This window comes from Prionailurus bengalensis, chromosome B1, assembly GCF_016509475.1.
Source record: "Prionailurus bengalensis isolate Pbe53 chromosome B1, Fcat_Pben_1.1_paternal_pri, whole genome shotgun sequence".
NCBI classification, from domain to species: domain Eukaryota; kingdom Metazoa; phylum Chordata; class Mammalia; order Carnivora; family Felidae; genus Prionailurus; species Prionailurus bengalensis.
This window is the reverse complement of record NC_057344.1, coordinates 188,208,389-188,235,880: the sequence shown is the minus strand read 5'-3', so window position 1 is coordinate 188,235,880 and position 27,492 is coordinate 188,208,389. Positions and strand designations below refer to the sequence as shown.

At 40.0% G+C, this 27,492-nt stretch overlaps 1 protein-coding gene across 2 annotated transcripts in view; it reads left to right on the top strand.

The window, feature by feature from the left end:
* Nucleotides 1–27,492, top strand: part of LOC122478999 (cytosolic beta-glucosidase) — a 132,091-nt gene that overhangs the window by 89,781 nt on the left and 14,818 nt on the right. Inside the window, exon 5 of one of the 2 annotated variants that reach the window (XM_043572872.1) lies at nt 16,324–17,117. The exons of the other annotated variant lie outside the window; for it this stretch is intronic. Coding sequence (XP_043428807.1) covers nt 16,324–16,526 — 203 coding nt within the window. The 3' untranslated portion in view covers nt 16,527–17,117. Of the gene's footprint in view, nt 1–16,323; nt 17,118–27,492 lie in introns of those variants that run through there. 2 annotated transcript variants of the gene reach the window in all.

Genomic DNA, 27,492 nt, shown 5'->3' with positions numbered 1-27,492 from the left:
GGCCTTGGGACAGGCCATTAAAATTGGCATGGGCCGAGTTCCAACACTGATATGGCTCATACCTTCCATGAGGTATGGAACCTTCCAAAGGTTCTTCTTGAGTCTTCCCAATGAGACCGTCAACTCCTGAAGGCAGAAACTATGTGCTATGTATCTCTGAATCACCACACCAAGCCTGGTGTCTGGCACATAATTGCTACTCAGTGAATATTTGTTGAGTGAATAACGAACAGATTGTGCTTCTCAAATATTTGGACCGGATGTGGAGTCACAGAGTGCACTAGTGAGAGAAACTGTTCATACCCCCTCTACCCCTTCCATTGCTGATGAATGAAGCCCAGCCTAAATTCATGTCAAATGCTCTCCTGTCTTTGCAGGGCTGCATGATTGAACTGCTGCTTTTCCTTTCAGGCAGACTAGAAGGTTCTATATGCAATAATGTTGGAGTCCCTAAAATTTAGGAGGAGAGATATTTCATGGCCTCATGCTGAGGTCTATAAGGGGTTTTATTTTCTGAATAAGTATTGATCGCAGCTTACAAAATACCACAAACCTATATAATTAAAAAGAATGAGACCAGTCGTTTGTGGGCAGTGCATAGCTAAGTGTAAGAGAAGACAAATTCTTCAGGTGCCTGCGATTTTATAATTGTACTTGCTTGGGAAGCTTATTAAAGCTTTGCAGGTGCAATGTTTCATCACAGAGTAGTGAACCTTTGAAAGATATGCATAATAAACAGAGTTTGAAATATGTTTTTATTCCAGGCCATATGGTCCTGTCTGGAGCTTTCCTGGATCTTTGGGTCAGTTCATTGTTGAAAGATGGGCTTGCAAGGATCCACCTCTCAGAGCAGCTGTCAGAGCCCTATCAGAACGAATCTGCTTTTGCATGATTATTTATTTTATGTGGCTCTGTGAAACGAGCCCAACCTTGCTCAGTAGCTGAAATGTGCTGAGCAAAGTCTCTTCCCTGAACAGCTTGTAGCCACATCACCAAGCAGTGTCCTTCATTGTCCTTAAAAAGCAGACTAGCGAGACTTCTACAGTAGGCCAGAACGGGCAGTCTGGGTAAGGTGTACCCACCTGGGCTTGAACTTGGTGCCAGAAATATGAAAACTTACATGGTAGCATTTTAAAGAGATGCCAGTGTTCTTTCTTCTCAGCTCTCTACTATTCACTTTCCTGTATCTCTTCACTCTAGGCCATTACAGTGGCCACTGTATGCAAGCACCTGAAGTGTGTTTGTGGCGAGGATAATGCTAACACTTGCTGCCTCTCGTGTTGTCATTAGCAAAAGGTGGCATTGACTCCACTGAAAATGACTTTTTAAGGGACATTTAATATAATTTATTCAACATTTATTATATATGTATAGAAATTCCAGTAACTGGCAAGAGGCATGGTGCTTGTGATCACAGAAAGATAGTCTAGAATACAAAATGAGCAGGGAGCTGATCAGATTGGAAGAAGTTATTTCTTTTTCTTTATTTGGACAAGATGAATTTGGAGTTGAATTTTGTTATCATGGTCAAGAAAATAATCTTGCCTTCTTGAGAACTACCTATTATCTATTCTTATATTGGTAACATTATATTCAGTGTTCTATATCCATTTGTAGTCCTTCTTTCATCTAAGCAATATTCATTAAACACCTGTCCTTCCCTAGGATAAGATGTATATGCTTAATGCCCTCACAGAACTTAGACCCTGGGAGTAGAAGACAGAAAATGAACAAATAGTTAATTCCATGTCTTATTCATGTTACAAAAGGGAAGTTAAGGGTGTTTGGTGAATGCACAAATCAGAGAAACTATGTGGGAGCTTTTCTCTTCTACTTGGCTGCTTTACCTTGAGGGTAAATTCTACATCAGATTTTCCCTTCCTCTATGAGAATCGCTCTGCCTAAAACAATAACTTGCATACAGTAGGTGCTTAATAAAGTATATTGTGGACAAAAGGGAGGAATGAAAGAAACTAAGAAGGAAGTATTAATATTAATCTACATGCTCAGAATTTGGTTTGACAAATCACAGTTCTAAAGCCCTAAATCAGTTTTAGAGCAAAACTACATGTTTGTTTTGTTCTCATATGCAGTTATACAATTTTTATTCACCCATAGTGCTTATTTTTGCACTTAGTGAGACTTAGAACCTAGAATTTACCTTTTCACCTGTGTATAGGAAGGTGGGACTCTGATATTTCTCTCTGAGGCACCAGCTGAGGCATCACTTCCTTTGAGGGCTATTCTTACGTGGCTGTCGTTATTAGAGATGGGCTATTTCTAAATACAAGTAGATCAATATTCTTATGGACTGAAAAAATGATGGCTATTCCCAAGTGGGCACCTCAGGCCTATGGATAAGGTTGTATGATGGGGGATGTTTTCTCTTGGGGCTCTACTCTGGTACCCTATGGGATTTCTGGAACCGAGAGCCACCATTCAAGCTTATACTGTGTCCAGGAGAGTGGAATGACATTGCTCAAGAGGATCTCCCAGAGTTCTCAAGAAGGGTAAGCACTCCAGAGGACTATCCCAGAAGTGCAACTAAGGGCCAAATAAAGTGTTCTTTGAGAAATATTGGGAATCAGAGTGGAAGTGTGGTGGCAGAAGCTGAAATAGTGGACAAGCTTTTGGGGAAATGTTGGAGAGTAAGAAGCCAATGGAAAGTGATTAGGAATCTCAGGTCTGAATGGGTGGAGACTTGGAATCGCCAAGTTGGGACTGGAGGCAGAGTTTGGTTTCCATGGAATAGGGATAGCCAGCAGTATGGTAACAGGGATTCAGGTGTTGGGTGTGGATTTGAAATCAATACCCAGTGAAGTCTTGGTTATTCGGCCTGAATATCCTATGATTCTAATATCCAGATGGTAATAGTGAGACCAGAGTCTTATTAAGATCATATTAAGATGACTTTTTTTTTCTTCCTTCCTTCCTCCCTTTTCTTCCTTCCTTCCTTCCTTCCTTCCTTCCTTCCTTCCTTCCTTCCTTCCTTGTTTCCTTCCCTCCCTCCCTCCTTCCTTCCTCTCTTCCTTCCTTCTTTCCTCCTTTCCTTCCAGATCTCCTCCCTCTCTTCTTCATTCCTTTAACAACTATTTATTTAACGTCCACTATGGGCTAAGTACTGTTCTCAGGATTGGGCATACCGAAGACAGTAGACAGATGTCCCTGTTTCTCATGGGATTTTCAGTCTTTCAGGGAAGATAGACAATGAAAAATAAGTAAATACATGAATAAGACATTTTCATTTAATGATAAGGGCCACAGAGAAAATAGTACAGGATAATGAGAGAGAATGGGGTAGTTGAGAATAAAACTTTTAATTGGGCCATCAGAAAAGATAGCTTATGGAGATGAATTTAAGTTAAGAATTGTTGGCAATAAAGACCATAAAGTGAGAACCTAGAGGAGTGATCCTCATAGAAGAAAGTCGGGGCAAAAGTCATAAAATGGAAAAGAGCTCAGCACATTTCAAGAAGAGAAAGAAGCCCGGTGTGTCTGGAGAATGGAGGTGGAAGACAGCAAGGAGAAGGCAGAGGAAAGCCAGGCAGAGGCCAAACCATATGGAGCCTTAAAGGTCGTAAAAAGATGTCAGATTTTCACTAAAATAGGAAACCATTGAGTGGAGGAGTTAAACAGGGAAGGACATAAGCTAAATTGGTTTTTCAAAGATTTACACTTTCTGGCTACATTGTATGCAAGAGTTATGGCAGGCGACCAGTGAGGAAGCTTCTGTGGCCATTTCAGGGGATAGAGAGATGGATGGAAGCAAAACCAGTTACAGATTGGCAATGGGAGAGAATACAGCCAAGAGAGAATCCAACATGACTTCTAGGTGCTTGGTGTGAAGGATTAGAGAGATGGTGCCATTTGCTAGGATTAGAAAAGCTGGCAGAGGGGGGCAGGTTTGAGGAATGGGTTAAAAATCAAGAGTTCTATTTTATACGTGTTAATTTTTTTTCATTAAAAAATTAATTTTAAAATCAACTTTTAAAATTTCAAAATTAAAACACATAAAACCAAAATTTACCATTTTAACCATTTTCAGCTGTACAGGTTAGTGGCATTGAATACATTCATGTACTCACCTCTATCCATGTCTAGAACTTTTTCATCTTCCCTAAATCAAAACTATGCCCATTAAACAGTAACTCCTCATTGCCTCCTCCCCTCCATTTCTGGTAACTACTGTCCTACTTTGACTCTGTGAATTTGACATTCTAGGTACCTCATACAAATGGAATCATATAATATATGACTTCTTTGGCTTACTTCACTAAGCATAATGTCTTCAAAGTTCATCCATATTGTAAAGTGAGTCAGAACTTTATTCTCTTTTTTTTATTTTTTTATTTTATTATTATTTTTTTTATTTTTTTAAATGTTTATTTTTATTTTTGAGACAGAGAGAGACAGAGCATGAATGGTGGAAGGGCAAGGAAAGAGGGAGACACAGAATCGGAAGCAGGCTCCAGGCTCTGAGCCATCAGCCCAGAGCCCGACGCGGGGCTCGAACTCACGGACCGCGAGATCGTGACCTGGCCAATGTCGGACGCTTAACCGACTGCGCCACCCAGGCGCCCCGTATTCTCTTTTTTTTAATACCGAGTAATATTCCATTGTATGTATATACTATGTTTTATTTATCCATTCATCCAGTGATGGACATTTGGGTTGTTTCCATCTTTTGGCTCTTGTGAAAATGCTGCTTTAAACGTTAGTATATAAATATACATGTTAATTTCAAATGTCATTTTGACTGAAAGGGGAGAGGTTAATTATTCAACTATATAGAGATTGGGGGTAAGGGAGATGCCAGAGACAGAAGTATAAATTTTGGAGTCATCATATGATATTTGACCTAAATTGGGTCATGGTTCCCAATTCTCTTCATAAGTTAAGTGAGCTAGGCTGAACCACATGGCATAGTTGTTTGCCCAGAGACAAGTTGGAGTTCTTCTAAAGCCCAGAGTTAAAATAAGCTTAAAGGCCACAGTTTTTCCTAAATTCATCTTAGGATCTTTGAACTGATCCCTTCTAATATGATGAAAACTAACACCACTATATCACACCCTAGGAAATAGGACCAGAGCAACAGATAGCAGGAGAGGGTGCATTTTCTTTCCACCCGCAAAGCCCCCTCCCAAGCCTGCCTGTGTCCTAAGCCTGAGCAAGTCAAGAAGCTCTGAGTCTGTTGCCAGATAGGAAAAAGAGAGACTTTGAACAAAGTATGCACCTTGGCAAAGTGTGCTCCAAGGGGAAAGAATCCATGCCATGTTATCACTCTGACTTCAAGAGTGCATGGGGCTCCTGGGTGGCTAAGTTGGTTAAGTGTCCGACTTTGGTTCAGGTCATAGGCTCACAGTTCATGGGTTTAAGCCCCATGTTGGGTTCTGTGCTGTCAGCTCAGAGCCTGGAGCCTGCTTCAGATTCTGTGTCTCTCTTCTCTCTGCTCTCCCCCATTCATGCTCTGTCCCTGTCTCTCTCTCTCTCTCTCTCTCAAAAAAAAAAAAAAAGAGTGTGTGAAAGAGAGACCCCTACCTATGTAGGTCACAACTTCATAACCTGATCCCCTTTAAAACTATCATCCTAGAAAAATCTGGATCCATTACTGTCCTCTAAATTGAGTGCTACTCTTTCTCACTGGAACAAGTTTTTTGGTTTTGACCCTGAATGTTTCCTGGAGTGTATAAGGGGATTATGAAAGGGGTAGAGAAGCCTTGAGAAAGCACTAGATTTTGGCTCTTAGGGAATAGATGTTGGAGGCCCCTCCCCATCTCCACCCTCTTTATGCTCTTCACACAGCCTGGCTATGTGCTTCCCATAGTGGCTTGACGCTGGCATAGCACCCACAGTCTTAGATTTACAATCTTTCCATGTTATTGCGATGGAAGGGCTATAGGCTTTGGAGTCAAGATAGCCATAGTGTTCATTTCCAAACTCTCCCATTTTAGCTGTGTAACGTTGGTCAATTACATTATCAGGAAGTGTCATCTATGGTTGTATCAGGTAAAGGACATGGAATATTTCTGGCCCTCCTCCTCAGTTTTCCTTGCCAGCTTATTTTTGAGTGTTGGGCTACCATAAGGCTTAAACCAACGTCTTGTTTTCTTATTCTCTAAATTGTGTTCAACAGCCATGGTTTCAATTACCATCTCTACATGATGGCTTCAAAATTTACATTTTCATCTCGGACTCTACCCTGAGCTTTTTCAGCTCTTCATTTGGAGATCAGAAAAAGAAGCCTTGAATCATCATAACCAAAGCGTGATTCATTATCTTCTCTGCCTTTCCTCCAGAACTTGTCCATACCCAGGATTCCCTAACTTCAATGTTATCCATTAAATTGTGTCATCTTTGCTCCTTTATCTCCTCTACCACTGATCTCCAGTGAATTGTTCAATCCAGTTGATTTTATCTGAATATCTATTTAATCCATCTGATTCTCTCTTCTTTTCACTTACACCACCCCAGACCAAGCTCCCGTCATCTCCCTCATGATTTATTACAATCACGCCTAAATACTCTCTTGGATTCCATTCTTGCTGCACTCAAATTTATTCTCCACAGAGGTCATGGTAATCTTCTAAAAATGCAAATTAGCTAAAGTCACTCCCTTGCTTAAACTCCCTCAATGACTTTTAATGTGGTTGGGATAAAGATCAAAATCCTTAAAATCTTTATAAGGACCTGCATGTCCCCTGCCTTATGGCTATCTCTCCACAATTATTTTTTTTTCCTTCAGCTTTTTTGAGATGTAACTAAAATATAACATTGTATAAGTTTAAGGTATACAGTGTGTTGACTTGGTACATTTCTATATTGTAAAATGATTCCCACTGTAGCGTTAGCTAACACCCTCCGTTACTTCCCATAACCATTTCTTTTTCGTGGTGAGACCATTTAAAATCTTAGCAACTTTGAAGTCCATAATACAGTATAATTATCAAACTATTAACTGTATTCACCATACATTTCCTCAAAACTTACTCGTCTTATAACTGAAAGTTTGTACCTTTTGAACAACCCTTCCCCGTATCCCCCTGCCCCAGCCCTTGGTAACCACCATTCTACCCTCTGTTTCTATAAATTCTTGTTAAGTCTTTTTGATCCATTGAATTACCTTCTTGGAGTTCCTTAAATGAGCTGTGAACTTTTCCCATGTCTGATCTTTCACATATGTGGTTCATTTTCCTTGGATTGCTCTTGTCCTTGTTCATCTAGTGAAGTGGGCATCTGTCACATTTTTGGGGTGCCTAGTACTTGTTGAACATTCTTGCTACATTTGAGGGACACCCAGATTCAAGCGTTTTGTCTAACCAAAGTAGAGCATGACATTCCTCAGATTTTGTAGGAGCCAGGGCTCACACATGTGACCTAGTCCCACCAATCAGACTTATCCATCTGGGAATTTGATCTGAAAGCAAACAGCTTGCGGAAGGCAGAACTGATTGTGCTGGTGAGGGTAGCAGCAGAGGCATCTGGCTTCTGAGAATGACAGTGGTTATAAGGTCTAGCTTCTGGTGCAGAAGTAGTGGCTGCTATGCTTGCAGGAAAGTTGGGTCTTGGCAGCAACATGCACCGCAGGACTCAGTGCCTTGGGTCATTAGGGGTTAAAGAAGTTTCTTCCATCCACCAGTTCTGTGTTGTGCTTTTGGGCCCTGGTCCTAGAAGCTTCATTTGAGCCTACTTCTCCAACTTGACCCTTTTATGCTTCATCCATCAACGTCAGTTTCTGTCATTTACAATTAAGAGAGAACCTCGGCTGATGTCAGTAGATAAGTCCAATGAATGCTGAACTCTCAGCTCTAGTTTGCTCCAGGAGACTGCTCCATTCACCCTGTTCTCCCACCCTTGCTGACTAAGCTAGTTCTTCCATTAGAGCATGCGTCAGGACATGGCATGCTGCCTCTGTTGTTATCTTGCTTGGGTTCCAACCCCAACTCTCCCACTTACTTTCTATATGAATTTTGTAAAGGTTACCTCACCTCTCTGTACATCAGTTCCCTTATCTGCAAAATGGGGACAATGATAATATCTAACTCCTAGGTTTACTGTAAAGAGGAACTGATTTAATGCATACATGAAACGCTTGAATCAGTACCTAAATGCTCAATAAATGTGAGCTGATGTGTTGTTCTTTCTCACAGTTCCCATGTCTTTCCTTCCATAATACTCTATACAGAGTGTAATTAAAGGCTCACAGGGTGGTAATTGGATTAAGATATGTCTTCCACATGCGCTGTTAAGCTCTACAAAAAAAAGGGGCTGTTTATTTTGCTCTCCATTATATTCCCAATTCCTAGCATGATATGTATTTATTTAATAAGTGCAGGATGGATGTTGTCGTAGGATCCCAGGAACCTTGAGCGATGTGGTCCTCACCTCCCAGTTCACTGAGACAGGCCGGCTTCAGCAGCACCCGGTCTTCCTGGCAGCCTCACCCCAAGGTCCTTGTCTTTAGTGACTTATTTTTCATGACCCACAACTGACCCTTTCCCGCAGAGCACAAACCCTAGCCCAGATGCTGCTCTTTCCCTTGATGCCCTGATTTCTCTGGTTCTCAGCACTGAGCATTTTCTGCTGACTCCATACCTTCTGAAAGCTGTTTGAAGCCAGATGGGAGGAAGAGAGAAAACAGGTTTCATTCATCACCCTTCCAGACTCTGAAAGAAATAACAACAACAACAACAACAACAACAACAACAACAGTACCATATGTTGAGTGTTTCCTATAAACTTGGCATTTTTCATAGAGCTTCATATGAGTTAATTTATTTAATACTTACCACAATCCTAGGAAAAAGATATTGTTGCCCCCATTTTGCAGAGGGAAACATAAGTCCCCAGAAGGAAAGAAAAAGGGAAGGAAGGAAGAGGGAAGAGCAGGGAAAGGACGAAGGAAGAAAGGTTTTCTGCTAAAGGAGAGTTTCACTTGCTCAGAACACTGGTTTTCATAAGAATTTCTCTATTGCAGCAGAGGTAACTCTGAAAATAATATTGATGGATAAATTATAGAAGGTGATACTGAATGTGTACCTATCCTCAGATCAGTTTTGTAATTAAATAAAAATATAATTTTTTATACCTTTCACCTTCTTACTATTTGCAGGGTTTTTTTCCCCTCCCAAATCTAATGTAAGTAATAGGAACTATACAGACAATTAAGAAATCTTTACAGCTTATTTCTGGTTAATTGGCATTTTCCTATAAAATATTTAAAACTTAGCCTTTGGTTTTCAGACTCTTTTTTCAGAGACTCATATGTTTTGCTACTAGGAGTTACCATGTGCAGGTGGGGCGTCCCGTGTTGGGATTATTTGGGCATTTTCACAGATGCTGTCCCGCCACTGATACTCACCTGGAGTTGGGGGGGGGGGGCTTATTGTGCATTTTCTATGTTTAGATCTTCCTGATGTTGTTCCATTTTATTATTTTTTTCCCAAAGAAAGGGAAAGACAGTGTGCCGGTTCCCTTGCAGGCACTGTTACCCAGCCAAAGCTGTCTTCCCGTTGTAATGCTCTGTGCAATTCAACCAAGCTCGGAGAAACACATTTGCAAGGTTAGCATGTGGGGCAATTGCCAGAAAATGTGCTTCAAACTGTGTCCCAGGAAGGATTTCTCTCTCTCTCTTTGACAGGCCTTGAGAAAAGATTCTCACAAGCCCTCTGCGAAACCAGGTGGGTGGTTTGGGACTTGGAGCCCAGTTGGCAACCACTCTGCATGAGTATGGTGCATGATCTGTGACCGCTGTAACAAATTACTACAAAGTTGGTGGCTTCAGACCACAGAAATTTGTTCTCTCACAGTTCTGGAGGCCAGAAATCTGAAATTGAGGTGCCAGCAGGATCGATTCCTTCTGGGGGTCTGAGAGACAACTTAGGCCATGCATGTCTACCAGCTTCTTGTGGCTGCCTTGGCATCCCTTGGCTTACAGACATATCACTCTAATCTCTGATTCTGGCCTCACATTGCTTTCTTCCCTGTGTGTCTTCCCCCCTTTCTCTTCTCTTCTAAGGACATTGGTCACTGGATTTATGACTCAGCATCATCTAGGATGGTCTCTCATCTTGAGATCCTTAACTGCATTTGCACAGGCCCTTTTTTCAAGTAAGGTCACATTCACAGGTTTTGAATGAACAGATCTATACAGGAGCCATCAAACCCATTACACATGGTGAATTGAGAAGATGTCTCAGGACCCACTGGGGTAAGGCAAGGCTTTCATTAAGCAGCAGATGACAGGCCTTTGGCACCCCTGAGTTTGCAGGATTCCCACCTTTGTCTCTCTGTGGTCCCCTGTTTCTGGAAGGTGGTGTGGTCGGGCCTGCACATCACGTGTCTCTTGGCAAAGAGCTCCTCCAGCTCCGAGTGCTAAGGAGAGGTACTGAGGGAGTTGCCTGCATTTATAACCTCAGGAGGGAAGCCTTGGTGTTCAAAAAGTTATGGTGGACTGTTAGAGCTTATCCTAGGCTTAGGAGTCGAAAACGTGACTAAGTATAAACATCACTCAGGTTGTTTATTAATAACAGAAATTCTCAGATCTGTACCTAGTTTGCTAAGAGCTGCCATAACCAAACACCACAGTCAGGATGGCTTAAACAACAGTGATTTATTTTCTCGCAGTTCTGGAAGCTGGAGGCATATGATTGAGGGGTCAGCAAGTTTGGTTTCTCCTGAGGTTTCTCTTTTTGGGTTTCAGATAACCAGTTTCTCACTGTGTTCTCACTGGTCTTTCTTCTGTGCACACATAACTCTGGTGACTTCCTTCTTTTTCGGGCATGAGTCAGACTGGATCAGGGCATACCGTAACAACTTCATTTTAACTTATTCACCTCTTTAAAGACTTAATGTCCAAATAAGGTCATATGCTGAGGTACCAGGGGTTGGGGCTTCAACACGGGTTTTGGCGGGGACATAATTTAGCTCATAACACAACCCAAGAGATTCTGATTTTAGTACGTCTGGGGTGAGGCTAACAAATTCTTTTTTTTTTTTAGCTATGCCCTAGGTGATTCCAACTGGTTAGAGTGGAGGGAGTTAGAGTCAACCCTTGGAGAAACGATGTCTTGCTGGATTAGTAATCATTTTGATGTTTGCTTTGGCTCTATATCTTTACATCAGCCAGATTCTTCTATATACCACATATTTGGCAACAAGTTAATGAAAATAGAAAATACTCCATGACCCTTTGCAGACATTCCCCAAGACCCTGCCTTTGTCTTTGATCTCTTCTTATTCTATTTCAATGACTTTGAATCTGAGCTTGTTTTGCATCCTGCCTTTTGGACTTCTGACATAGACTTAGCCATGCACTACTTAAGGATTTTGACTCAGACCCATGCTATTAGTTTTTTCCATACCTCCGATCAGATTTGCTGTTCACGAAGTAAGTCCCAGGATGCATCTGCTCAACTAACAACTCTTAAGTTTGAGAGCTTGGACACCTGAAAGTCGGCATTATAGGGGTCTCCAGACTGCTTCTCGAGACTCAGGGAGGCAGGAAGCCAGGCAGTGACTTGGAGATGTCACCCTGGAGAAAAGAAAGGAGTTTGTCAACTGATGTAAAGACCCCTGTCCTCAGATTTATACAGTCTGTCTGTGCCTCTCCCTTAAGTCTTACAGTTTCTGAGACTGAAGTTTGTTCTTGTGACTCCTGTTCCTCTTTTACATTGTCCCAGATGCTCATTTAAACCCAGTTTCTACTTCATCAAAATATCTGCATTGGTGGGGAGAGGGCACACCAAGGTATATGTTTACTTTGGATACTGTATTCTTCTGAGGGGTGGCCAGAGTGGAAAACAACAGAAACCCACATGGGCAATATGTTGTGCTGAGTCCGTGCTGTCTTGTTTAATCTTTACAGCAGCCCCAGGAGTAGATATTAGTGTCTATATTGTACCCATTAAAAACTGGAAGTCCCATGGCTAGTAACTGCTGCATCTGGGATTCAAACCCAAGTGTTACTGTTTCCTTTTCCAAATCTGCCACATCACTTTTTATAGGTCCCTATAAACCTTGAAGATATTTCAAGTTTATCTCTTCAGTATAAACATAGTGAACATCGTTATTTTATAGTGTGACAATGCTAATAAATGAGCTCTTTGTGGGTCTGTTTCTGTTGTCTGTTGATTTTAGTGATTTTCTAATTGTTATTTTCCCATGTCTTTCTGATTATTTGATTATGTGCTGATGATTATACTTAAAAGTATTTGTGATAATAATTGAAGGCTTAGAACATAGATCTCTCCCTTCAGAAAGTATTTGAATATGAATCTTCCAGACACTTGGAGTTACTTCAGTCCGGAATCACTTCCATCCAAGACCCAGACTTGATGTTTTCAGAACCACCAGGTGACTTGAAACTTTCCAGTGACTGGTTTGCTTCTGGCTCATCCTGCCCTTAAGGTATTAGTGTTTTGTCCTTTGGGATCTTAGTTTTCTATGTGTGGGGTCTCAGATTTCCCTCCATGTGTCTCTGGGCTTTGACACCTATCCTCACCCTGGGTAATAGGAAAAGATTCTGATTTCCTAAGAATAGACAATTCCATCAGGTGAAAGTAGCTACCATGCCCATCAATCTCAATTTCTTTGTTCTGCTGTGGCCAGGTAATTCCCTATGAAATTTTCAGCTTTTCATTGTTTTGAAGATTTGGTTTTAAAATTCTATCCGGCATGCTTACTTGTTTCATTAGGAGGGCTTGCTCAAGTAATGTAGTCTGCCATTACCAAAACACGGAAATCTAGAGGCTTGTATTTTTTCTTCTCACTCCTTCCTGGGGCTTTATCTCTGCCATTTTTCTTCTGTGAGGTGGCTGCCTTTTACACTGTACAGATCCCTTCCACTGGTCCTCACCATGGCAGTTTGGGCCTGTGGATTAGTGGTTTGTTTGACAGCTGAACAGTTGTGCTACGTTCGTGGATGTCTTATATAGTCTCAGGCAGTCTTGAAAACGAAGGCTATCTCTGTTTATAAACTGTTAGGAAATAAAACCCACTGAAGCTGAGTGCCCAATTATTAGCCTTTTGTAATGTGACAAACACAGGCATAATCGTGGCACTTCGTAAACCAGTAATTTGAGAAGATTCTGCCCAGGAGCATAAAATAATGAGCTTTTAAAATAGGTATATGTGTGCATGTGTGTGTGTAGTAAAGAATTTGGTTTTGCCCAAATAGCAGGTTGGCCTTTGCCTTCAGCTTTTGGGAGAAAATCTATGTCATACCTGACAGAATGCCCTTGTTTAGGATAGGGGCTAGTAACATCAGAAAGACCAACCATGTGATTGAAGGTGGGGGCTTTGGGTTACACAGTGTCACTTGACCTGGAGTCTGAGTTCATCCACATGGACAGTCAGTTAATCAATCATGCCAGAGTAATGAAGTCACAATAAAAACTCTGGACCTGAAGCTCCAGTGAGTTTCTCTGATTGACTGTGCTTTGTGTGTATGGTCACATGCCCATACTAGGACCCCTAGAGGAGGGGATGATGGAAGCTTCATGTTTGGGGCCCCTCAGTCTCTGACCTGTACATCTCTTCCTTTGACTGATGGTAATTTGTATCCTTTGCCATAATAAACCATAGCTGTGATGCCATAATAAACCATAGCTGTGAGTATAACAGGTTTCACTGAGTTCTGTGAGTTCTAGCAAATTATTGAAACTGAGGGTGATTTGGGGACCCCTTGAACTTGTAAAGAATTAGGGTGGTCTGATAAAGGACCATTCCCCTCAGCCTTCCCACTTTGACTAAAACTGGGCTGTGTGTGTGTGTGTGTGTGTGTGTGTGTGAGTAGGATAACACTGGCACATGGTTCTTATAATTAGAACAGCCTGACTCAGACGTTAATATATTAGCAAGTCTTAGATATTTTTCTCCTTGCATCTTTATGTTCAACTTGCTGACTGTGAGATCTTTTCCTCTGGCCTTTTTGTCTAAAACTAAACTCTGGCTCTGTATGTTTGTTGTTTTTATCCCGTGTGTTTTGTACCCATTCGTAGTCCCTGTCAGTCTGTTTTCTTTGCCTGCAACTCTGGTTAAGGAAAGAAAGTGAACTCACAGAAGTGATTTTTCCCTACTAAGATTTGGGCCCTGCTAAATCACACCGACGAGAAATGTGATGATGGTCTCTCTCTGTTCCAGAGGAGATTGGAAGAGCAGAGGCATCCAGGCTCTAGCATGGTTTCGTAACTTTTCCCTGTGGTAGCACAATGAGAAGGAATCCAGCAGGCTAACTCCTCAGCCCTAAGCAGCCAGGTGATTCTCTATTTGAATGTTCCTGCAGTGAAAATGCAGCTACGCCCACCAGCGTCACTGGGCAGTTTAGTACCTGCAGCTGAACTCCTGGCAGGTAACGATGAAATTGTCAGCATTTCCTTTTTGTTTCCTTTCAAGCAGGCAGGGCATCGTCTTTATCCCTTGGTTGAGCACATGAATCAATCCTTTGTGCACGTTCAGTGGGACTGTGCGTGTTTTCAGAAACTGTCTGGCTTTATATCTGGCAGGCGTTCGTGTTGGGCAGTTGTTCTGCAAATAAGAAAAAAAAAATAATGCAGATTCTTACATGTCTCCGGATTGAATTCTAAGGCAGTCACAGGAGATTTTTGTTTTCTGGCCTGGTATTTGGTTTCAGTTATTTTAATTCTTATATATATGCCATCTAGAACTTAAATTAGTTAAAAAAATGATTTTAAAATATTGGTGTTTTGCAGTTGTGGTTGACAGTGGGGAGGCGACACGAATGGTAATGTGGACAAGTAGAAGAAGGGATATCTGTAAATGTTTTAATGCCTGCAAAACTTGGTGTGCTTCAATCTTATGTATTTCATTTTCCAACCATACTTTATTTAAAAGGAGTCAATCTAGCTTGGCTTAATTCCTGTCTTGAGACCATTCATAAGGCGCTCTCTAAGTACAGCACTTTGCATGCCTCCATGCACAAAGGTGGAGGGGTTATGCATCAATTAACTTCTCAGGAACCTTTTGTCTATGGGGGTGTCCATAGTCAAAAAAAAATTCCAAGGTGATTAGGAGACCAACACATATGCAATAGTTTATGAGTATAGTGCTTCTAAGAGAACCCCCAAACACAGATTTACATCAAAGAAAAAAATAGAGTGGATCTTGCTTTGCCAATGCCAGAAGAGCCATTTTGGTTGAGAGTGATCCCTAATATCATTAAAAATTGGCATGTCATATGAATGTTCCTTTTTACCCAACTTATTTAGGAATATGTCTATCTTATGACGGAAACTTGCCTTTTTATTTAATTTCCGCATTGGGAAATAGATATGAGTGCATCCCATAAATAGAGTTCACTTATCCTGGTTTAAAAAGACATTCAATACAGCAATTCATACAATGCCAGAGTTTTGCCAAACTTAAGATATTAAATTAAAATGCTGATTACTAAATCCTAATGCTAAAATAATACTTATTGAAATACTTAAAATACTAAAAAGTGAGTTAAATTCCCTAACAGGATGGGAATCAGTGTAAAACTACTTTGAAAATTCTCCACGCTTTGGTATCTCACTACAGAGTCCAGGGATGGGCTTTCAGATACCCACAAATGAAATTATATAGAATATTGCATATGTGCACAAGTGTATTTGGGGGAGAGATGGTCCATTATTTTGGCTTTTAGGGGGTTTAAACACCACTGTAAGTTTAGATGTTGGGCAGAGGAGATGCCATCACATTTTTGTACCTACTCAGTCTAAGATATATGTATAACCAGGGAGGTGTGTTGACCCTTTTCATTTTAGAGTCCTGTTTCCAGAATTATAAGACATGTCTCAGTTTGGTCATAGAGACACAAGGGCTAAGGCTTCTTCAGCCCTATTTTTATCATCTCTTCCAACTTACTAGTGGACTTTGTGGATCATCTAGAGATTACACTTGGAAGCTGAGCAGTGTCTTGAATAAATATAATTCTAGGTACTAGAGAGAAACTCTTTGTGTGTGTGTGTGTGTGTGTGTGTGTGTGTGTGTGTGTTTCTCTGTGTCTGAAAAGTAGTAGATATTAAAAAGATATTTATTGACTAAATCAATGGACAAATAAAACACATATCAAAATGAGTGAATAACCAAATAATTAGAATGATATGTAATTTAACTTCTTGAGTGGAGCCCCTACTTGGTTAAAAAAAAAAAAAGAAAATTGGAAAAGAGAATTTAGAAGTTTTTTCTGTGATCTCCTGCAGGAGAAAGATACCATGCTGGTTGTCAATGATTTTGAAGTTCTCAAAAAACTTTCCCAGAGATGACAATTTTCTTTCTTTTTTTCTTCCTTTCTTTTATTTTCTCTCTTGAAACAAAAATCAGCTATCCAGCTTGATGAAGTCAATCTTAAATTATATTGTGCATGGTCTCTTCTGGATAACTTTGAGTGGACCCAAGGGTACAGTAGCCGGTTTGGTCTCTTCCACGTTGATTTTGAGGATCCTGCTAGACCTCGAGTCCCTTACACATCAGCCAAGGAGTATGCCAAGATCATCCGAAATAATGGACTAAAGGAAAGTCTATAAAAGACGGCTGTCCCATGTCTGCTGGAGAAGAGGCCTTTGCTTTTGGAAAGGATGTCTGCTTTGGTGATCCTTCAGACAATCTCAAGTTGCCTTTGTAATCATCTCCTACCAGCTGATCCATGATTATAAAGTCTGAATATGTAATGCCTGGGGATGTATTTAATGATGGCCTTTACTCTATTTGCATGTGGATCAATGAGGCTTTGAAAAAAAATAGAATAGAAAACCACGGAAATTGATTTTTATGTTAAGAAATCAGATAGACTAGGAAACTTCAATTTAAATCCTTAGAATTTTTCTAGAAAAAAACAATGCAAAATTTATAAAGATAGCATGCTCGTGATTTGCAGCTCTAACAGCAAGACCACTTATTATAAGAATACTTGTTTGTGAACCTAGTTTTTCTGGTTATGTCAGTTATTGTTTGCTTTGTAGGTACTTTTTCATGTGGTCCATAATTTTTCTACTGTTTAATCTAGTATAAAAAGTCAAAATTAAAAGTTAGTCACATTATACAGTTATGCATTCTCTTCAACAAAGGGATTAATTGATAACACATTTAATAAAATGGATTTGTTGATGTGTTTGGCACATGTTTTTTTAATGCGTGAACAAGTACATCTTTCTCTTGTCTGATGAATTATCTTCGAAAAATAATAAATTAATAAAACAAATTAGACTGTGAATGGCAGAAAGAGCATTTGAACTGATGTTCAGCAGAAACCGAATTCCTACTCCACAGTGACATCAAATGGAGGGCAAAATAATAAGCAGAGCATATTCTATACTTTTGAGTATTTTTTAAGAATTTAAGATCTATAAGAACATCGATGACATCCATGAAATACACACATAGACTGAATGACCTACACGAGTAGAAGACATGTGTGCACATCTGAGATGTATATGGCATTGGATTGGAATTGGACATTTTGCTGAACTTCCTCAGTTGGGGTCAGTAGTAGATGTAGGGCTTCCTCTGGACGTCATGTGTCCACACCAGCAAACCTTTTCATATTTAATGAATTTGGACTCTCACCTACATATTTAAGTAGTATTTACTCAACATTCATTTGTGATCAAGCTTGAAGCTAACAGGCAAGTATCATCACCCCCATTTGCGGACTGAGAAACTGAGGATGCACTGATGTAGATTTTCCTCAAGTCACATGTATACTTGTTTCCTGGACCCGGCACTTCTTTGGCATTAGCTCTGTGCTCTGTCCAGCACACCACAGGCTCAGGTGTCATAGAAGTCTCCTTTGCATTTTTTTGAATAAAGGGAAAAAGAAACAAAGGTGTGGAGTTGTCTTATGGAGAGGACATGGGGAATGTATTCTTCTGTGTTCTCATTCTGCTTCCCTGAGAAAGCTATACATACTTTGCCATTCCCATAAGGCCTTTGGCCCTGAGCAGACACTATGTCATTTTTAAAAAAGCACTGTGGTCAATTTCTAGATCGTTTTCATGTTCATAATCGGAATTATTTACAAAGAATACTGTCTCGGTAACTTTGGACAGAGTGAGAAAGAAATGGTCGTAGTAGTTCAATAAACGTGGATGCACTGGGGAAAATTATATTAAGATTAAAATGGTATACATAGGAAATTCTATTACATCTTTGCCACTGTTTTGTTATTTTTATTGTTCAATGAGACATTATCTCACAATTTGTGTTCATTTAAAAAGCACATTTCCAAATCTTATTTCATTCCTCTCCTATCCAGACTGTCTTTTTCATTTTTACCATGTATCTTATTTACAATTTATGTGCCCTCCTTATATTATCTTGCAAGACAACTGAGTTTTCCTTTTAATTAGGATGTTGTTTTGAATATTACTTATCCTACAGGGCATATTTACAAGTTTTACAACAATACAAATGAGCTCTGCATTTTCGTTACCAAAACCAGAAAATTAATATTCGTGATGTAAATAAAACGATCTGTCACATTTGGTGTACCAGGTGAAATACGCATTTCAGCTGCAGTGCCCGGGCTTCCTCACAGAGCGGTGGCTTTCTGCAGCTCTCAGCTGGGTTTCAGGGGCCAGCTCTTCGTCCCAGAAATGGATCAAACCAAGGGTGCTTCCTCAATTAGTCCTGTAAATTAGAATTGTCACGAGTTTAGGTAAAGGAAAAAAAAAAAAACTCCACCACCAAAAATCTACAGCCTCTGCAGTATTTTAATTAATGTTATTTTTAATTGCTTGTATTAGCATTTGAAAACGAGATTGATTGGCTTTTGCCTGTCACAGAAACAGAACTTGGATTCTTTAAATGGAAAAACAGGAGTTGTTAATTATTCTTAAAAATCCATAGATACTGTACTTTAGATGTCTTGAAGGTCATCTGAGGCTTGTAAAGTACATGTTTTATGTCTGTTTTATCTAAGGAGAAACTTGGATATCACAATGATGGATTGGATCTACTTGTATTTCTTTCTCCTTCCTTGCTTTTTTTTTTTTTTTTAAGAGAATGTTATTAACATCCTGGGGATCACTTTTCAAGAATTGTCGGATTTTGGGGGATAGTTTTTATTTTAGGGTAAGTTATTTCTGAACTGCTAAAAACATATAGAAAATAACAGTAGCCCATTTTCATTTTGATGTGTAGGGCTTTAGTTTTATAACTCCTGTGAACACCAGGAGGAAATGTCCACCTAAGCCCTTTATTGAATGAGAAGGTACGAGTTCTCATTAAGAAACCCGTAAACTAAGAAGCTGCCAACCTTGGTATTTGGCAGTAGCATGCCAGTCAGGCTTTTGTGCTCTGGGAATTTGTGTTCGGCCGTAGCTTTTAATTATTTTTATGAACGAGGGAATAATGAATACATTTGTAATATATTGAAAAAATTCCCCAACACTGACTGACCAAAAAGTAGATTTATATGATAATCCTTAAACACCAATTCTATTGCTCAGTGCTAGGCAGAGAGAAAATAGAATACTGGGCTTCATTACTGAGAGAGCAGAATAAATCAAAGCTGATGGAATTAATACTGTTTAATTACTAGCAATACACCTTACCTGGAGAACACATATTCATCACCGATGACAATATTTTAGGCTCTAGTTGTCCTGGGAGGGATATAGTACTTAGCACAAAGCATGATGAGCCTTGAAGAATGAAATTAGAAGAAAATTTGACATAGAGGCACTTTATGGTGGCCTTCATGAAGTGAGAATAAACCTTATTAATTGTGGCAGTGGTGAGATGGGGAGATGTTGTAGAAGCACTGGGCTAGGGTCACAGGGAAGAGCGGTCCCCAGTGGTGAGAGTTAATGAGTGTTTCTTGTAGACAGTAAATGTCTGTTGCCCTAGGTTTTCCTGGTATCTGTAAATGTCATCTGACCCATGACTGGCTTATGTGGCCTTGTCTGAGAGGCTATTGGTACCTGGTATGAGGCAAATATAGAGTAATCATTAAGAATGTGGGCTCTGGAGCCCATTCACCTGGATTTACATCTTGGTTCTGACATTTACTAACCAAGCCACTTACTGAACCTCCCCGTGCCTCAGTTTTCCTATCTGGAAAATGGCCTCCTTATAAGGCTTTTGCAAGACATAAGTAATCTGACAGATGTAACCTGTTCAGACAGTTTCCAGAACACGGGAAGGGCAGGGTTAGTGTGCACCATTGTTTGTAACTGTCAGACTTGTTCACACTAATCCCCCAGCAATTTGTCAATTACAGCATAGATGTTTCTAACTCTGGTTCTATGTTCTACCTCCATGTCCTGCACAGGTTTCTGCTCTGGTAAGTGGTGATTCACTGTCACTCTGATTTTCTCTCTCCAATTTTTGTGTTAGTGGTTTTCCTTGTGATCTCACTTCTCTGACCTAAGAAAAATTACTAACTTGGCTTTTATTTTTTGGTTTGTTGTTGTTGTTGTTGTTGTTGTTGTTTTGTTAGGAGGGGTGCAATACCTTCCAAGCTCCTAACATATCAGGCCAGAAATAGGAAATAGCCGTTATTTTTATAATCATTAGAATATAAGGTTCGGGGCGCCTGGGTGGCGCAGTCGGTTAAGCGTCCGACTTCAGCCAGGTCACGATCTCGCGGTCCGTGAGTTCGAGCCCCGGGTCGGGCTCTGGGCTGATGGCTCAGAGCCTGGAGCCTGTTTCCAATTCTGTGTCTCCCTCTCTCTCTGCCCCTCCCCCGTTCATGCTCTGTCTCTCTCTCTCCCAAAAATAAATAAACGTTGAAAAAAAAATTAAAAAAAAAAAAAAGAATATAAGGTTCCCAGCATCCCAATTAGGACATATTTATTAAACTAAACTGTGCAATATATTGTGGACATTCAACGATGCACACAAGACAGCTCTTCTCCAAAGAAGTTCATGGTCTGGTTGCCGAACCAGAAAGAAAAGATAGCAGATGATGCTGGGTGAATTTTCTAGACAGTAGGGGTAGGGTGAGCTCTGCTAAATGGGGTGGGCAAATATGGCTTCATGGGCAAGGGAAATAATATAATATTAAAAACAGTATGATAATATGAGTAATATAGGCAATGATATGGAAGTGGAAAGCATGAAATTTTGGTGTGGGATGCAGCACCCAGGCCAGTTCACCTTGGGGAAGGAGTGGGAAGATTAGAATGTGGAGAGTCTGATGTTCTTGGTCTTGGTTTTCTTGTAGAACAAGTCAAAGATTTTTGAGCAGGATGGTGAAGATTTAAAAGCAATATGTCAAAAGATGGCCAAGAAATTAAGATGTAGGAACCAGTTAGAAAGCTGCTTGTAGCAGAATATAGTTGATGTGTTGAGGGCTCTATTTAAGGTAGGAAGTGCATATATGAAAAGTTAATATATAATTATGATTAATGTATGAAAAGTACACAGGAACTTAAATGCAACATGGTCTCTTGGATCAGATCCTGGAACAGAAAAAGAGATTAGTGGAAACACTGGGAAATCCAAATAAAGTCTTCAGTTTAATTAATGGTGCTTTGCCAATGTGAACTCCTTAGGTTTGCTGAATAAATAAAGCATGGTCATGTAAGAGGTTAACATGAGGGGAAGCTGGGTGACGAAAGTAAGAAATGCTCAGTACTCTTTTTACAACTCTTTTGTAAATCTAAAATTATTCCCCCCAAAAGTTTCTAAAAATGTACATAGAAGAGTTAATAATATATTCTGAGAATATATTGGATATAAGCATATATTATAATCTACATATACTGAGCTAAAACACAGCTGTATTTTATAACCACTGGTAATGTCTTGACATGTCCTTTTATCTCTCTTGGGGTTGTGCTTTAAAGGCTACTTTTTTCTTCTTTATAATTTACTCTTAAGTTGTCATTAGTTAGCTTCTGTTTTATTATTAGAAAATATTTTTATATTTTTTAGATTAAAAAATTTTTTCTTATGTTTTTATTTCATTTTTGAGAGAGAGAGGCAGAGTGCAAGTCGGGGAGAGGCAGAGAGAGAGGGAGACACGGAATCTGAAGCAGGCTCCAGGCTCCAAGCTGTCAGCACAGAGCCTGATGCGGGGCTCAAACTCACGGAGTGTGAGATCATGACCTGAGCCGAAGTCAGACGCTTAACCGAATGAGCCACCCAGGTGCCCTTAGAAAATATTTTTAAAGAAAAACTTCATCTGTCACAGTGATTCATTGCATGTTGAAGTCATGGAGGTAGATAAGTCGCTGATGGCTCTGTAAAGGAACAATGGTACAACTGATGAAAAATGGCAAGCATACACATCACTTCATCTAGGTGATACTTTAAACTCATCATGGCAACAAATATGTCTTAAGTGCTTGTTATGGTTTGAGATATTTAAAAATTAACTGCCACATCTCTTCTGTAATCACCAACATATTATATCTCTGCTGCACATAATGTTTTTATTTGTCTGCCCTTCTAGATGGTGAACAACTTGAGGTCTTATTTATCTTAATATTTCCAGTACCTTTTGCATGATATCTGGCAATTCTAAGCAATTTTTAAATGTGGATTAAATCATTGATGCAGTGGATGTTAGGTAGTCAAATTCTTATTTGCAATGGAAACCTAAGATATGGATTGACTCATTTAGTCCTTACAAGAACCGAATGAGATCAATTGTAGTTATTATCCCTGTTTTATAGATGAGTAAGCTGAGGCGGAGAAAAGGTAAATAACTTGTCTCAACTATAGAGCAGTAAAGCCAGAAATGCAAGCCATACATGTGTTTCCAAACATCAAAAAGCTACTTCATATTCTTTCCTGATAGAGTTGTGTCAGAATCAGTCCTGGCACCCTGGTTATTTTCAATAAGACACCCTGACACATAATTTAACCGAACTGGAACATTTGAATATGAAATCCCCCGTGTCTCTAAAACTTCAGCGGATTTTCCATACTCCACAGCTAGTCATTTCACAAAGTTGTAGATGTGTAGTTTCTTCTTTTTCTAAGACTACCAGCATCTATGCCAAACATTTTCTTTGCTTCTGCACTCATCCAGCCCATTTTCTTTTTGAATCTATCTTCTAATGAGCTGATTACTTTTCCCAGCTATGGCATATACCCAAACAAGACTACTCCCGTAATAAAGGTGCTGCATTTACAATCAAAACCACAATGAGGTATCACCTTACATCTGTCAGAATGGCTAAAATAACAAAGAGAAGAAATAACAAGTGTTGGCGATGATGTGGAGAAAAGAGAACCCTCATACAGTGTTGGTGGGAAATATAAATTGGTACAGCCATTGGGGAAAATAATATGGAGATTCCTCAAAACATTAAAAATAAAGACATCCTAAGATCCAGTAATTCCAGTACTGGGTATTTACCCAAAGAAAACAAAACCCCTAGTTTGAAAAGATATATGCATCCCTATATTTATTGCAGCATTATTTACAATAGTCAAGATATAGAAGCAACCCAAGTGTCCACTGATAGATGAGTGGATAAAGAAATGTGGCATGCATAAATAATGGAATATTACTCAGCCATAAAAAAGAATGAAATCCTGACACTTGTGACATGGTGGATGGACCTAAAAGGTTGTCCTCATCTGTGAAGTGAGAATTAAAATAAAACTAGCTGCTTTCTAGGACTGTAGTGAGCATTAAGAGAGATGACACAGGCAAGATAACTTAAAAACTCCTCCATTAAGTGGTAAGTACAATGTCTTATAAGTGGTAGCTCTTATTTTCTGTTAATAGTGATGTGAAGACTCGAAATTAGGGAAATTATTTCAGGCAATGCATTTTTGCAACGTGCCCATCTCCCTTCCTGGTTTCTTCCATTTGTACTGAAGCAGTGCTTTGGTGATGGGCATCTCTACAGGCAGCTCCGAGCAAGCAGCTCATTCTTCTTGCAGTGGAGGATTATTCTTCCCTGGGATAGAGTCCATTTCACTGTTCAATTCTCCCATTACTTTTCTAGATCCACCCTGAAAAGGGGTGGAGGGTTGCCTTCTCCAAAAATAACAGCCTTCCCAAGGCTGCTGCCTGTGAAGTCATGATTTGGGAACTGTCCTGCAGCAAATGTAAGTCTGTGGTGGCCGCCATGCACCCTTTGTCCTCTCCATGTTGTATAGAACCAAAAATATTTTACTTACTAGTTACATAGCAACAGAGAACTGGCAGAGAGATCACACTACCTTTCCATTCTCCTGTAAATGTCTCTCTCCCTCTCTCTTTTTCCTCCCTGTAAATGATAGTACATGGTTCTTATTACTTTAATAGACTGTGAATTGATTTGCGTGAGAGATAGAACTAGTGAAAGGTTTTGGCTGGGAATGAATTTTTTTCTCTGCTCTGTTTCATTTTTTTTTTTTTACAGTAGAATGCACCCCTGAAACCCTTCCAGATTTTCTACCTTCTGATCATACTGTCTATTATAATTCCGCCCAATGGCAAACTTCTCCTTATTGACTCTAAATTACATTTAATCCTGTTAGGATCACTTTTTATTGAAAGGCATGTGTTGTGATGGTGTTGACGGGAGTCCAGAAGCCGAGATGCCCAGCCAGAGGAAAATAAACTTGTGGAGTTTTGAATGGTTGTCATTTTCATGCTGGGCCCAGCTGTGTAGCCTGTTGGAGGATGTAGAGGATTGGGGTGTTCGGTACAGATAATGGTGGGCTCCCGGGTGGTGTGGAGAGCTCTCCACACAAGAAAATAATCTTTTGAGCCCAGTGGACTAAGAACCAAAGGCCATTTTGAGCTAAGACAGTATAATTCTATTAGTGAAAAGCCCTTGCAGGGGGAAATTGCCTGTGCTAAAATCTGTGCACAAATTAAAATAACAGGGCTAAGGGGGGAAATATCTCTATAAAAGGCTTTATGACTCTAGTGGATAATAATATCCTTGTCACATTAGGATCTGGGGACCTAAAGATATAGAAGCTTTTTTACACAGCATATGGGCCTTCTTTACTCAACTTTAGCCTGTGCAATAAATCCGTTCTTGGGTGCTTATTTGATGAATTTGAATGCTGTGCCAAAGCATACTTTTGTTCTCATCAGGAAAAAGTAGAAAATAGGGTCTGCATATCATTGCTGTGTGTTGACACCTTATAAGATTGCTGTCATCTAAAAGCCCCATTTTGGCTAAATGTATTGCATGTGTAAGTTCTCTGTAATTTGCATGGGATATTGTGGCGACAAGTACTGTTAATATTGCTGTTTTGATATGGCGTGTAAAATTTATTTAAATGCGTAACATGCTTTAGAATAGATTCATTAGAAAGGGGTGAATTGGGAAAGAAAAAAAGCTGTCAGCACAAATGCTGTTCATTTTCCAGGGTGACAGAAATCAAAAAGTCCCAAAGACTGCAACTGTTGAATAGCTAAGTTCATGTATCACAGAGCTATCTGCATGGTGGGCCCTCCTCATTGATTGGACAGCGGCTACAAATTTAAAGCTTATGCTACATTTCCCTAATTCCATGACAAAGACATGAGCAATGGGCTGTCACGTATTTGAAAATTGTGCCGTGTAAGTAAATAAAGACACAGTTCATAATTCTATAAGAGGATGATGGCAACATTTATTCTAGAATTAAGCAGTAATGAAACAGATGATTCTTTGAGCTCTAGCAGTAGGCTAGGGAGTTTAGTACCAGTACATCTCTCTTAAACTATAGCAGAATTAAGATAGTAACGAACTGGATTTATTGTCATCTGCTTTTCTGCCCTCTCTCCCTTCCTGCCTCATCTCTACCCTCACTTTTCCCTCACCTTCCCTCCCTGTCACCTTAGCTTTTCTACCTCACTGCCTTCCTCTTGCTCCATCCATCCACTGATTCACTCACTCACTCACGCTCCTATTCTTTCATCAGACCTTTCTTAAGAGCCTATCTTGGCTCAGACATTGTGCCAGCAGTGGGACTACACTGTGACTAAGACAGATGTAGCTTGATCCTCATGAAATGTACAATTTGGATAGAAATGGGGCTGGCTTACCCAACATGAAGACCCCCATGCTTGGGACACCCACAAAGGAAGAGTCACCCTCCTCCCTAATTTAAAAACTTATGCTCAGTCTACGATATTTGATGTAAAGTATTGAAGTGTCATCATGGGCAATATGAAAACCTGTTGGACACCTTAAACTTATTTGAAAGTTTTGATTTTTTTCCCTAATTTCAAAATCCATATGGTGTTGGAGGAGACACCATTATCGTGTCAGAGCTTAGGGCCTCTAAAAGTCTTAATAGAGAACATGTGGGGAACAAGTAATTAGACAGTGACATTGAACAAGTAATTAGAAATGTGATGAGCACTGTGAAGAAGTACAGATGCTATGGAGCATATGACAGGGGAGCCTCACCTCCCTTCTTTTTTCTCGATGAAATCCAAGACATGCACACTTTAAAATACACTGGAATAAAGCCCTTGAAAGAGTCGGCATTTACAGTGTGCCTGGAGTGGGTGAGTGGTGGGGAGAAGTAGTCACTCTTTTTGGCTGCCCATGAATTGGATAAAACCATTGTCCTGGGCAGACTGAGAAGGAACTGAAGATCCTTGAGAAAGGATTTCCATAGAATAAAGATCTTTTTTTTTTTTTTTTTTACTCTAACAAAATTGAGTAGTTGGATGATCTTGACTTCAAGAAATGAAAACCATTTCCTTTATCTCCAAATGATAGAGATTAGGGGGAGAAAATCTTCCAGTAAAGGCCACAGCACCTGCATTGTATGGTTAAGCTTTAAACATTCTGCTCCCTTCTGGCTTTCAAGTCTTCTGGAAGCTTTAAGAAGGACGACTGATATAAGGTCTGTTTCTGAGATGACTTCATGATACCATAAGTAGGAACTGTATGCCAGTGGTTCTCAAACATTAGCAGCCATCAGCATCACCCGGAGAAGTTGTAGAAACATGGATTGCTGGGCCCTGTCCCAGAATTTCTGATTCAGTGGGTCTGGGGGAGAAACCTGAGAATTTGCATGTCTCATGAGTGGCCAGACACTGCTGCTGACTCTCCTCACGTTGAGAGCCCTTGGTGTATGCCATTGAGTCAACTAACCTTAGTGATGGAGAGCTGGAAGGAGTATTGGCCTAAGAATCAGAAGAGCTAAGTAGATTCCCAGCACCACTGTTTAAATGCCTTGATCATCTTAATCTTGTCATTGAACATCTCCAAATTTCTTCCCTCATTGTAGAATGCATGTTCTCATAACAAAGTTGTTACAAGGATTGAATTGTATATCTGAAAGCATTTTGTAAACTTTTGAGATTTATTGTTTGTTTTAATTTTTAAAAAATGTTTTATTTATTTTTGAGAGAGAGAGAGTGAGCAGGAGCAGAGAGAGGGAGACACAGTACTGGAAGCAGTCTCCAGGCTCCATGCTGTCAGCACAGAGCCCAACACAGGACTCAAACTCACAAACCATGAGATCATGACCTCATCCAAAGTCAATGGCTCAACCGACTGAGCCACCCAGGGACCCCATAAACCCGATGCGATTTAAAAGAATTTCTGAGATTTAAAACTTTTGCTTAATTCTCATGATGATCATTCA